The sequence below is a fragment of the Miniopterus natalensis genome, chromosome 2 (assembly GCF_054644295.1).
Source record: "Miniopterus natalensis isolate mMinNat1 chromosome 2, mMinNat1.hap1, whole genome shotgun sequence".
NCBI classification, from domain to species: domain Eukaryota; kingdom Metazoa; phylum Chordata; class Mammalia; order Chiroptera; family Miniopteridae; genus Miniopterus; species Miniopterus natalensis.
Genome location: NC_142082.1, coordinates 183980122 through 183992944, shown reverse-complemented (window position 1 = coordinate 183992944; position 12823 = coordinate 183980122). Strand labels below are relative to the sequence as shown.

The window sequence follows — 12823 nt, the reverse complement described above, 5'->3', positions numbered from 1 at the left end:
CCTCTGTCCCCCGCGGCGTGGGGCACACGGACCTCTGTCCCCCGCGGCGTGGGGCACACGGACCTCTGTCCCCCGCGGCGTGGGGCACACGGACCTCTGTCCCCCGCGGCGTGGGGCACATGCATTCCTGCATGTTCTCAACTAGCAGCACGTGGGGCCTGTTTGCTGCCTCCTCGCGCCCCAGGTTTTCCAGGGTCCCTTATGGGAAAATTCACACGAGGGTCTCCATGGGACCTGGGTCGGGCGCCCTCCTGTTCACCTAGACAAGGTGCCCGTGGGTGCGCGTGTAGGCTCCAGGCAGGCGCGCACTGGGTCCCGTGTCGGAGCTGCCGGGCGACGCGTGCGCAGAGGCCTTGCCCAGGACTGTGCTGCGGGCTCGTACCCACGGGGAAGGCACTGCGGGCGCAGGCCTGGGCGTGCAGAAGCTCGGGTCCTGAAAACAGAGCGACAGGCGCTGCTGGGAGCCAGCCGTGAAGGTGCGACAGGCTTCACGCCCCTAACTGCTTTGGAGGAGAGGGAGAAGCCGGGGTGCCCGCCTTCCTCCAGCCACGGCCTTCGCTGTGCCCCACCCTGGCGCCGAGGCTGCGCGCCGGCCCTTCTCCGTCTCCGTGCTGGTCCCCCTGGGAGTAAATAAGCAGCATTGGGTGGCTCAGCCTCCAGCCTAACCCCGGGACCTCGGCCGGACAGCAGCCTGTGGGGAGCGCCCCCGGTCCCGGGCTGTCCGCCTCAGTCCGCGTTGTCGCTGCCGCCCGTGAGCCCGGAAATGAGAGTCTCCGGTTGCCTCGTCCGAAGCGCTCACTGTCCCCTTGTTTTCCCTGCGAGAATAAATGAGCCCTGTCTGTTCTGTGAGCTGCAGGAAAAGTTTCACAGCACTTGTCTGAAAATAAACAAGGACTTGTCAAGTTCGGGGAGACTCCCCTCGCGGCTGGGAGACAGGACGTGTGTCAGGGACTAAGTGGGGCCAGATGGGAGGTAACAGACTGTGAGGTGCCTTCGGGGGTCGGGCTGCCCTCGGGAGGTTAATGAGCCCATTACACTTCAACACGGCCATTCATTTATGTATTTACTTTTCCTTTAAGAACGAAACATAAGGTCGCGGATTCAGAACTAGCCTGCGAACAGGCTCATCAGTACCTTGTCACCAAAGCAAAGACCAGGTGGTCGGACTTGTCTAAGGTAAGACAACGGTTGTCTCCTCGGAAGGAAAGGGACTCCCTCAGTGTCCCCGGTCACTGGGGCCACCCCGCGCTCGGGTCGGGTTCAGAGACGGGAGGATAGCGTGTCCGCCCGATGCGGGGCTCCTTGTCGTCTGAACTCGGGTTCGAAACAGGTTTCTCACCTTCAAGGTCAGAAAAGCAGGTAATGGTGGGCGTCACACAGAGGAATCCCTGGCTCACCTCGGGCTCGGTATGAATTAAAAACTTAAAAATGTAAGACGCGGTCATACTTATTTTCACACAGTTACAAACACGCGTTTTAAAAAGGCATTTCCCCCTGTGTTGCGCAGACGGCAGAAAGCGCGTTCGGAAGGTGACCCCTCCCTGGGTGGGGAGGGAAGCCGTGTAACGATGACGGCGGCCCCAGGCTCAGGCCACCGCTTGTAGCGCAGCACACTGACCGCCCTGGGAAGAGCATCCTTTAAACTCCGTTACAGGATGTCCGCGTGGTTTTGAAGAACGCCCCCCCCGTGCTTCACTTGGCCGTTTTCTCCCCGTGTTTGCTCTGTCTGGGCCTGTGCCCGGGTGAGGGTCGCTCCTGGGCTGCTCTTCCCCAGTCCCCTGTCCCCTGTCCTTAGTCAGTTGTGCCCACTGCGCCTCACAGGGCTCCCAGGCCAGGAAGGTGACAGTCGAGAAAGAGCGGCCCGGGGCTGCTGCAGAGTGACGGGGGCTGCGGGCAGGCGGAGGCCCTCGTTTCCGCCTTCAGTCACCCTTCTCAAGATGCCTCCTCCCAGCCCAGGACGCTGTCGGGCCTCTCCCCTCCGCCTCGGCCTGACCTCTTGGCCAGGTGGACCTGCTGTCCCTCCGTGTGGACCCTCCCTCCTCAGAGGTGACCTCCTCCACACTTGTCCTCCGCAGCCCTCGTGGTCCCTGTTCTGCAGAACCCCGACCACGCGGAGGAGGTGGGGGCCTCGTTGTCCCATGGAAACCGCCCTCTCCTGGCCCTGAGCGGCAGGGGGAGGGGAGGGGACACGGAGGGTGACAGAGGAGGGGTCTGTAGGGCGTGTGGAGGAGGAAACAGAGCCACTCTGTCCAGAATGGAGCACGTGAACCACACCCGTCACCTCTCCGGGCCCCGCAGGAATGAAGGACCCTGCCCCCGTGATTGTTATTCTAGGGGCACCCCGTCGCCCTCTCGGCGGCCTTGGAGTAAAGCACTGCGGGGTTAGTTCTGGATTCTGAACCTGCGGGATGTGTGGTTTGATTAATAGCAAGATCAGCATATTCGCGCCCGTCCGCCTGGTGACGACGGGCGTGGTGCGAGCTGCACCCGGCTCCCCTGCTCCGTGCTCCCGGCCGTGGCACGCACAGGTCCTAAAGGTGACCGCAGACGTGGAGCCCGCCCCCCTTGCACTGCACGTCTGCTGGGGCTTCACCAAGCAGGCCTGCCGACCCGGAAGGACGTCTCGGGTGGCACCGCACGGGGAACTTGAAGGAGGACTCGGCGTCTAGTCGCCTTCGCAGAGTCACCCGCTGGCTGCCCAGCCTCGCCCCCCCCCCGCCCCGGGCAGCACAGCCGAGTCCTCAGGAGACGAGGGAGCCGTACCCCGGGGGCTGCTGGGTGTGCTCAGCTCTATTAAGTGTTTTCAGGAATCCAGTTCGCTGGTTTCTCCTGCAGACGTTGTTCTGAGCTAACTACGCGCTCTTGCAAGGTGTTAAAGACTCAGTGACAAAAAGACAGGCCTCTGCCCGCAGGGACGTGCGGGGCAAACCGCAGGACGGGCGGTGAAGAGTCGTGCGCACTGCGACGGGGGTGGCTTTCGAACGATGGGGGCTCCGGGAGGAAGAGGCTGCTTGAAGGACGGCGGGGGCGGGCAGGGGATGCGGAGGCTGTGGGGACGGGGCCAAGGCCAGCACCCGTGGGACGGCCCGTGGATGGGCTGCAGGCAGCTCAGCACGGACGCGTCCAGGGCGGGACAGGGCGAGGCAGGCAGGGGACGGCCGCAGCAGGCCCCACGCGGTGTAAGCTTTCTGGTTTTGGGGGGGCAGTAAATACACATAACATAAAAATCCTCATTTTAACCATTTTTAAGCGAAACAATTTAGTGGTATTAAGTACATTCACATTGTTGTATCACATGCTGTATGTTTTCAAAGGGACTTAAAATCTTCCAGACCCAATTTTTAAAATTTATTATTAATCTTCTCCCAAGGAGTGAGGATATTTTTTCCATTGACTTTTAGAGAGAGTGGAAGGGAGGGGGCGGGGGAGAGAGAGGAACATCGATGTGAAAGAGGCACGTGGATTGATTGCCTCCCGCATGCAGACCAGGGCTGGGGATGGAGCCTGCAGCCCAGGTTCTTGCCTGGTCGGGGACTGGAACCCGCGACCCCCCCGCCCAGGCCGACACTCCAACCACTGAGCCACGCCGGCCAGGGCAACACCTAATTTTTTTAAACTTAATTGTTTTTTAAGTTGTAACTCTAGAGTGGATACAATAATAATATATATATATGTCACTATGCACATATGTGATACATATATATCTATGTATCACAACGTATATAATAATGATACATGTAATTTTTAAATACGTTCAAGTAGTCACCGTGCAGCCAGCGTCCAGACGAAGGGACAGAATGTCGCCAACGTCTCCCTCTCCCTGTAAAGGGCCAGCCCGTGCGCCTCTTGGTTCCACGGCCCGGCTCCGGGGACAGCTGCTCAGCTCCCGGCCCTCGGCGCCCTCGGGCAGCGCGTTGCTGGCCTCTGCATCGCCGGGTGACAGCGTCGCACCGCGGTTTCCATTGGCGCGTGCCAGTGACTGACGGGGCCGGGCGCCTTTCATCTCTCCCCCGCAGTCAGGTCTCCTTTGCCCCGAAGCCTGCGGGGCCTTTGGCGGTCTTCGCACCGGGCTGTCCGTCTTCTCCTCACTGGCCGGTGGGGACCTTGCTGTGCTTGGGCCACTAGCCTTTCGTGACAGGTGACGTGAACTCTTCTCCCAGTTTCTGTTCTATCTGCACCCGTTTGATCTGGTATCTTTTGAAATGCAAGTTCTTTTTCATACAGCCGAATATATTGGCATTTCCCGGTAGCCTTGTTGAAGAGTCATGAGGATATTATTATTCGTCCTCTGGGGCTCAGCACCTCAGCGTCCACACCCGGGCCCTGGAGTCGGCACCGGTGCCCCATACGCGCCCTGAGGAGGGCGGGGCCCAGCTCCACTCTCCGTGATCGGTCACCCTGGTGCCTTCACCGGAGAGCCCGCCCGCCCCGCCAGCCCTGCAGCGAGGCCGGGGCAGCATCCGCTCTGCTGGTCGGCCGCCTGTCCCGCACGGACGCTGCACCCTGAGAGCCACCGTCGCCCGGTGACACGTCTTAATCGGCTGGCAGACATGCCCCCCCGTCCTCTGAGAGGTTTTGAATCAGCGTGTGAGGTTCCACAAGGGAAAACATACCTCCTGGGTGTTCGGAGGGAAATGGCATCTTTACTGTTTGGAGGCGCCTATTCACGGACGCCGAGCGTTCCCACTCGTTTTGATCTGCTTTAGAGCCTTCCAGTAAAGCTTTAGACCTTCTTGTGTAGAAGTCCTGCAGTCATTTATAAAGATTCATTCCTAGGACTTTCTATTGATGCTGTTTGCAAATGCTATTTTTAAAAATTCATTTTCTGTGTCTGATACATGAAGACGTGGATGGTTTTGCCTGTTGATACAGAGTCCAGATTTCTTGCTATTTTCTCTTATTGTAATACTTCCTTTGTGGATTTTTATATTCCTGTGTGTACAGTCAACTCACCCGTCAATGACGACGCTGGCACTGTCCCCTGTCCCAGCCAGGACCTTTCATTCCTCTTTCTCGCTTACCCGCACCGAGCCCCATGCAGTGATGAGCAGAGGGCGGTGGGGGTGTCCCCGCCTTGTCCTGACCTTAGCGGGGGCCTGGACCTTCCACCCTGAGTGCTCTCTTCGGACTCTGTAGAGGGACCGTCGCATCTGCCGCACGGTGTTGTGATGAGAGGGCTAAACGGCTGTTTCTTGGAAACAGTTCAGGGTGCTGGTGAGTGCCCTGTGTCTGCCCTTAGTCTGTGGTCCTCTGAAATGCCTGACAAGTCCCCGCTCAACCCCTCAGGGTCTTTAAAACGGCACCGTATCATCCTGTCGTGGCGGCTGGAGCCTTGTGTCCTCGTTTCCTCTCGCAGCCGCTGCGTGGCTGAGACAATAACCTCCAGCGGCCTGGCTGTAGCCTCAGACCCAGGCTGGGGGGGGGGCGAGGGCCGGGCGTTGAATTCTCAGAGTCCTGACACCCGGCTGCAGGCAGGACAAGAGTCCAGGTCACACACCTGAGGCCACTCACTGCGCAGACACCAACCCTGGCCGCACAGAGAGCTTGCTCCCGTCTTCTCGGTCAGCGGCTTTAGAGGAAGGCGAGGTATTTGGGACTCGGATGCGACTGTGATCGAGCAGCCCTGCCCGTGTCGCTCGGTGGTTAGTGCGCCGGCCCCCGCAGGGTGCAGATGGGAGGCGATCAATCGATGTATCTCTCACATCGATGTTTCTCTCTCTCCCTCTCTCTCCTTCCCTCCCTTCCACTCTCTAAAAATCAAGAGGAAAAATATCCTCAGGTGAGAATTAACCAAAAACAAAGGTGACTAAGCTGGTGGACAGGGAGGAAAATGGGTCAGATCGTCCCGGGAACTGACCATTGAGAACCCTTTATACCGCCACAGGCACCCTCGCCTTGTTCCTAAGTGTCGCCTCTACTGTTGTAGAATTTCACAGAGACCGACAACGCGGGCGCCGGCGTTCTCCGTCGGCGGGACTTGCGGAACGCGCTGTACGGCTTCGACATCCCGCTCACGCCGCGCGAGTTTGAAAAGCTTTGGCTGCGGTAAGTGGTAGCTGAAGACGGGCTCTTTTTCCTTCCCGACGGTCTTGGGTTCCTTGCTCCGGATTTCTTTGTTTTCTCTCGGCCGTGTCTGTCCCGGGCCCCGGGTCCTTGCTCCTACCCCCACAGCAAGCAGCCCTGGCGGGAGGCTGGTCTCCAGGGACGTGGGGAACCGGGGAAATGCCAAGCAGCAGCACTGCAGGCCCCGACTGTTAGGTGTTAGAGAACAAGTCACTCCCCAAGACCCCGCTCCCACAGGACTCAGCAGCCACAGCAGCCTCCCCCGTTGCTCACAGGTGGAAGTCAATGCTGGATGGCGGTTTTATAGATAAGTAATTTGTGGGAAGAAAACAAGCAACCTTCTGATAGCTCGGAGCAGTTTCCCGAGAGTCTTCTAAACTGAAAATGATACCGAGCACTGGTTACATTTCTCAAAATGTATTTCAGATGTGGCCATTTTTGAACCCGGCCCCAGCCGTGTTCTCTGGGTAGATGTCCAACACCTGGGGCTATTTCCACACCCCCCCCCCCAGATCCCTGTCTGAACTCCTTCCTTCCCCGTCACGTGGCGGCCGCTGCCCACACCCCTGGGCGCAGGGCACGGCCCTGGGCGTCCATCCCAGAGGCAAGCTTGCCAAGCAGCTCATGTCATTTCTTAGCTTCCCATATTTCCAAAGTGGAGGCTGAAATGGGGGCCAAGTTTAGGATTAGCTGGGCTGTTTTGTGTCTAATTTAGAAAAGCAACTTGAAATTCTTACAAAAATCCTTATTTATTTATTTTTTTTAGATCAGTTCCAACACATGGCCAGTGTAGTCTCCCCATCCGTTTCCATAGGTTGAATACGGAGATCTGAGTAGTCAGAGGGCTGGGGTACAGCAGACAAAGGTGTAGGCCTCCACCACCACCCCACCCCTTAAACACAGGAAAGTCCGTGGGGTAAATGAATGCATTTCCTTCATGTTATTGAAATAAGATTAAGGCGGGGAAGCTCTGCTCTGTGAAGGAAAGCCCCTGCCCCTCCCCTGCACTTCCACTCCACAGCCTGCGGAAGTTAGGCCTGCAACATTGTTTCAATATCATCTTCTGTAACATTGTCTCAGCATCATCGTCTGTGACATTGTTTCAGTAGCATCTTCTGTAACATTGTTTCAATATCATCTTCTGCAATGTTGTCTCAGCATCTTCTGCAACATTGTTTCAGCAGCATCTTCTGCAACATTGTTTCAGCAGCATCTTCTGCAACATTGTTTCAGCAGCATCTTGGTCCCTACAGCTTCGCCTCCATCTGGGAAAAATGCCACCGGCAAACACCATTTTATCCAGAAAATGAGGGCCAAGATCTTGCTGTTAAAATAAGTGTAGGTTTTTTTCTTTAAGGAAAATTGGCGATCTGCCTTAACACTTTTTTATTGAAGTAATTCTATTCTATTTGAATAATGTTGGGAGATAAAAACCCTCTATTATGCCCTTTTTAACGAATTATCATTCAGAGAACCTTCAGTAATTAGAAAATGACATAAAAGGTATGCAGCGTAATTCTTATCTTGTTTTCCTTCCTGGTCTGTCTCGTTGGTTGGCTGTAACCAGCATCTCTTCAGAGACCAGATGGGGAATTGGAGTCAAGCGGCATTCACTTATTCGCGTTTTAAGCTCGAACGTGCTTTTTGAAGGATTTTCTTCTAAACCTTAGCATAGTCCTTCACATGTAGGTGCTCAAAAAAAACAAAAAAAAACAAACACAACCAGTTGAATAAATGGAAAGGTTGATTTTCATTTCCTGTGGTCACAACTGTTTTTCTATCAGCATGACTGGTGAACAGATTCCGTTGCTGTCTGTTGGGGTGGGGCCCAGACCACCTAATATGGGGTGAGCCTCCTTGTGGAATGAGCAGGGGGTTTCAAACCTTGATGTGCATGTGAGTCACCTGGGACCTTGTTAAATGCAGGCTCAGATCAGGTACAGCCTGAGGCCCAGGGTCCTGCATCTCTGACCCCCGGAGAGCCAGTGCTGCTGGTCTACAGGGCATGCTGAGTGGTGAGGGGCTAGGCGAGCCCCTCGCAGACACGGTCAGAGCCTGAGCACTGACCCTGCCCACTGCTGACCGGTTGCATTTGCTTGTCTTTGAAGCTATGACGTTGAGGGGAAAGGGCACATCACCTACCAGGAGTTCCTACACCAGCTGGGCATAGAGTATTCGGCAGACATGCACCAGCCCTACACAGAGGATCTCTCCAACTTTATGGGCCACTTCTCGAAGCTGCATCAGGAGCAAGAGACACTCCCGGCACAGCAGCAGAGCGCAGGGGCTCAGCAGCCAAGCACGGGGACGGTGGTGCCGGCCAGGTGAGTTAGTGCACATCCTGGGACCTGGAGCCGCCCTCACCCTCTTGGCAGACATGGCTCTGAGGTGTTGCATCCCAGGGCTGGCAAAGTTGCTGAGCTGTAATAGCCGTTCACTGCTGCATATTCTAGAAACCGGTGCTAAGCCACAGAGCCCTACACGCCCACTAACCCCATCCTTTCTCAGACCACTCATAGTTTGTAGGTCATCCTTGAGCCGTGTCCCTTTCAGGTATTTACTGTGTCTTACCCGGCCCCACTCGGCCCAACTAGAATGCAGTTCTGTAAAGACCCACCTGTCGTGACCCAGCACCTGACATCTAATGGGCACCCAGTGAATAGTTGTTGAGTGAATGAATGAACGAATGAATGAGGGAACAGATGTAGTCTGGAACTCAGCACATCTATTTTGAGGACTTTATACCAAAGAAATAAAGCAGAAGGGGTCCCGGCAGGAAGGCAAGGCTTGCAGGGAGTCCTCCGCAAAAGGACCGGCCACCGGCCCCAGTGAGCACGGGCCCGGGAGGTGTACCATCGGCCCTGCCCGCTGGCATTTAACTTCTTGGGGGCCAGCTGGAATCACCAGATGTATCCTGATGGCCAGAGCAGTTCCTGACGCACAGTAGGTGCTCAGCGAGTCCTCTTGGGGAGACAATCACATCTGTGATAAAAACCACTGTACTTTTCATCCTTGGTCCCATTCTTAAAGTACCGATTCTAGTAACAAGACAAGGCTGTAATTTCCCTAACTCGGTTTTGCTAACGATAATGTCAATAAAATGATAACGATGCAGACTTACAGGTTTTTCAGAATACCTCTCAGTGTGGGTGTAGCACTGTGGCTGCAAAACATCTTCAAAGTCAGTTCCTGAGGAACCATCGTCAGATCCGCGCATTGGGATCATCATGAGACTCTTGCTGTAAGGAAATGGCTTGTCTTCCTGATTTTCATGTGTCTAACGTGTTCTCTTTCAGGGACAAGCTTAAGGACTGTTACGAAGAGATCAGGAAGGCGCTGGCCGAGCTGGACGAGGGCGGAAGGGGCTCCCTGTCGCTGTGGCAGGTGCAGGGCGCGCTGCAGGACTGCGGCTGTCCTCTCCAGGAGGGGGAGCTGACCGAGCTGCTGGGCAGGTTTGCTCTCACCAGTTGACCGTGTTTGTCCCCGGCCGAAAAACGAGTGGGCGCGTGGCTTTCCTTTCCCCTTCTCTGTCCAAACGCACTTCTGACATTGAAATAGCTTCTTCTCTCTCTTCGGCCCAGCTGCGTTAGAACAGGCTCGAGTCAGCCCCTCAAAAAAGCAGCAGCAGCTTAAATGCTTAACCTTCTCTGATGTGTCTCAGCAGCACAATCACCATTCCTCAACTTTCGCTTTTATTCTACCCAAGTTACACACATGCTTCAGCAGGAGTCAGAGCTCTCTGAGGCCACCATCCTCATGTCCCCTCCCCAGAGCCAACAACTCCCAGCGCTGTTAAGGGGCACAGTTTGGTACTTAGCTTCGTATTTCTAAGTGACAGGTTACTTAGCTAGTTCTTGAATCTTTACTGTTGGGCTGTGTCCAAAGACTTCCAACCAGGAAGGTATGGATTTAACTCTTTCACCCATCGCGTGCCACCAGCCACCTCTCCCCACAGCCCCCCCCCCCCACGGAAACGGGCAGACACGTCTCCACACATGTTATTTCCCCCACGTGGCTGCATCTTGGCTCAGGGTAGGTCAGTCAGGGTTGGTGTTACCGTGACTAACTGGCCTCTTCTTTTTAATGGAGCATTTCATTTTCCCTGGAGTTAATGTTAATCTTCTCCTGTTTGTTTAGTTTCTGTGTAATTATTGCCAGTAACAAACCTCTAACTCACTCCACTTGTGGGATCCCTTTCTGTTCACGGTTGCTCCACTGTTTGCAATATACACAAACAAAAAGCCTCAGTCCAGTTTCAGATAGCCTGATGCCAGTTCATGGGGAATGCAGGTGACTTGTAGCAGAGAATTCCAGATCCCGTCTCTTGTCCCCGCGGCACTGCTGTCACTCTGCTCCCCTATCCATGGCTGTCATCACCCACTACGCCGCCGTTACTCGGGACATGTGACTGTTAGGTTGCCTGAGAGTGGGAGACGTCAGAGACATTGTTTTACCTTCGTTTTTTCTTCCTCCGAGGCTCTTCCTTCCTTTACGCGGATCTGCGTTTCTGACCCGCGTGGCTTCCCTTCTCTCTGAAGGACATCCGATAGCCTTTCCTGAAAGGCAGGGCAGTGGGCGATGAGCTCCTGCGCATCCTGTTTGTCTGAGATAGTCTTTACTTGTCCTTTGCTTCTGAAGGATAATTTCACTGGATGTAGAATCCTAGGTTGGTGAACTTTTCCCTTTCAACACTTCGAATGTGTCAGTCACTCTTTCCTGGCCCCCATGATCTCTGAGGGGAAGTACCATGTGATTTTATCCCTGTTCCTCTGTAGGTGAGGTCTGCCATCCCTCGGCTTCTCTGCAGTTTAACTGTGATGTGCCTGGGTGTGGGCTTTTTGGTATTTATCCTGCCTGGTGTTCTCTGAGCTTCCTGGATCTGTGCTTCGTGTCAGCCATTAATTTTGGAAAATTCTCAGCCATTGCTACCTCGCGTGTTCTTTCTGCCCCTTCTCGCTTACTTCTCCTGGTGTTTCTAATTGTGTGCATGTTACACTTCTTGAAGTTTCCACACAGTGTTCGGATATTCTGTTCATCTCCATTTTTTTTTTAATTTGTTTTTTCTCTTTGAAATTCAGTTTGGGAAGTTTTTATTGATATGCTTTTAGGCTTGGTGATTTTTCCCCCTCAACCCTGATGTCCAGTTTGCTGACAAGCCTATCAGAGGCTTTGTTTATTTTTGTCATAGTGCTTTTTATTCCCAGCATTTCCTTTCGGTGCCTTCTTAGACTTTCCACCTCTCTTGCTTACATCACCAATTGGTTCTCAGGTGCTGTCTGCATGTTCCATTAGAGCCCTTTCCATATTAATCATAGTTAATTTAACTTTCCCTGCCTGATAATTCCAAATTATGTGTCATGTCTGAATCTGGTTCTCGTGCATTTAGTGTGAGGTTTCTTGTTAGTTTGGGTGGGAGATGGAAAATGAAATAATGAAGAGAAGGACATTTAGAAAAGAAATTGAGTAGGAGTGTGTTTAATGTTGTGGTAGACGTCCGCTTTCTCCAGTGCCCTTGTGTCTGTCCCTTCTGTTCTGGGGGTTTCCCTAGGGACTCCTCCTTACATAGAGCCTGTGTTTTACAGCTCTTTCCATAGACACCCACTGTTACTAAGTTCACTTCATATTTATACTATGATTTTACTGATAGTTTTGCCTGTTTCCTGGAGTTTTTAATTTCCTTTTGGCTTTCCTTGCGTTGTTTGCCTTTGTTTTACCTTGTCAAATAAAGACAAATCCAGACCTAGCAAAGAGAGACCTTATTTGAAAAGACTGTTGCAGTAGGGAGGGGAGGACTATCGTTATGGGGAGAGGGGGCTATTGCAATAGGGCAGGGGCTCTGACCTTGAAATCTGCAAGCATCTCCAAGTTTAGGCAGAAGAGGGCTCTTATAGTGCAGAATAAAGAAAGAACTGAGTAAGGGGCAACGAGATGAGTGGGTAGTGTGGTCAGACAGTTGTGGCAGGAATGTCTTTCCTTGCAGTCAGAGTCTCATGAAGGTCCCTACAGAGGGGCTGTTTCACATTCCAGTGTTGGCAGGGGTCTGAGGGAAGGAGAGAAGGTTGGTTTAAGTTTGGTCAAATCAAGTTAGCAGGTATTTTGTCCAGATTGGTCAGCGACTAAAACATGGTCAGCCAGGCGTTTATAAGAATAGGAGTTCGGAGGACTGTGTCCACCTTGTCGTGGGCAAACCTACGGGTGTTCCTAAGTCCTCTGGGGAAAAGGCGGCTCTTTGCTGTAAACCATTTCCAAGGACATAAAGGGGGGGTGATTTCTTTCAACATCGCTGGTTTCCAGGGGCATGGGGCTCAGGCAAAGTTCCATGTGGTCCACCTTCAGCTTTCCCGGCATTCTGTCCCACTTTCTGTTGTCTTTGGTTCTTTCCCTGGTGCCCTCCAGCCTAGAGCCTGGCCCCACTCTGCTGTCCTAGGCCTGCTGCCCAAGAGCATCCTTGTCTGGACCCACTGCTCTCCTGGGATGGGCACCCGCATTCCCAGCCTTTCATATCTTTTTATTTAATTTACACTCATATTTTGCTGGAATATGTCCTGAAGTAATCTCCTAGGAGAGGGTGGACAAGAAGTAAATTTTCTGAGTTCTTGTTTGTCTGAAAAAAAATTTTTTAATTTTCACACCAATTAATAGCTTTTCTGAGCATAGAATCCTACAGAGGAAATTATTTTCCCTTAAAATTTTGAAGACGTTGCTCCATTGTGTTCAAGCTGTGAGGAGTCCCATGCTAGTGCGTGTGTGCATGCATGTG

The 12823-nt window shown here is 53.6% G+C and overlaps 1 protein-coding gene across 1 annotated transcript in view; it reads left to right on the top strand.

Annotated features, from left to right (window-relative positions):
- EFCAB6 (EF-hand calcium binding domain 6) overlaps positions 1-12823 on the top strand; it is a 141419-nt gene that overhangs the window by 99108 nt on the left and 29488 nt on the right. The window contains 4 exon segments of the mRNA XM_087814963.1: positions 1080-1176; positions 5927-6045; positions 8172-8387; positions 9360-9515. Coding sequence (XP_087671089.1) covers positions 1080-1176; positions 5927-6045; positions 8172-8387; positions 9360-9515 — 588 coding nt within the window.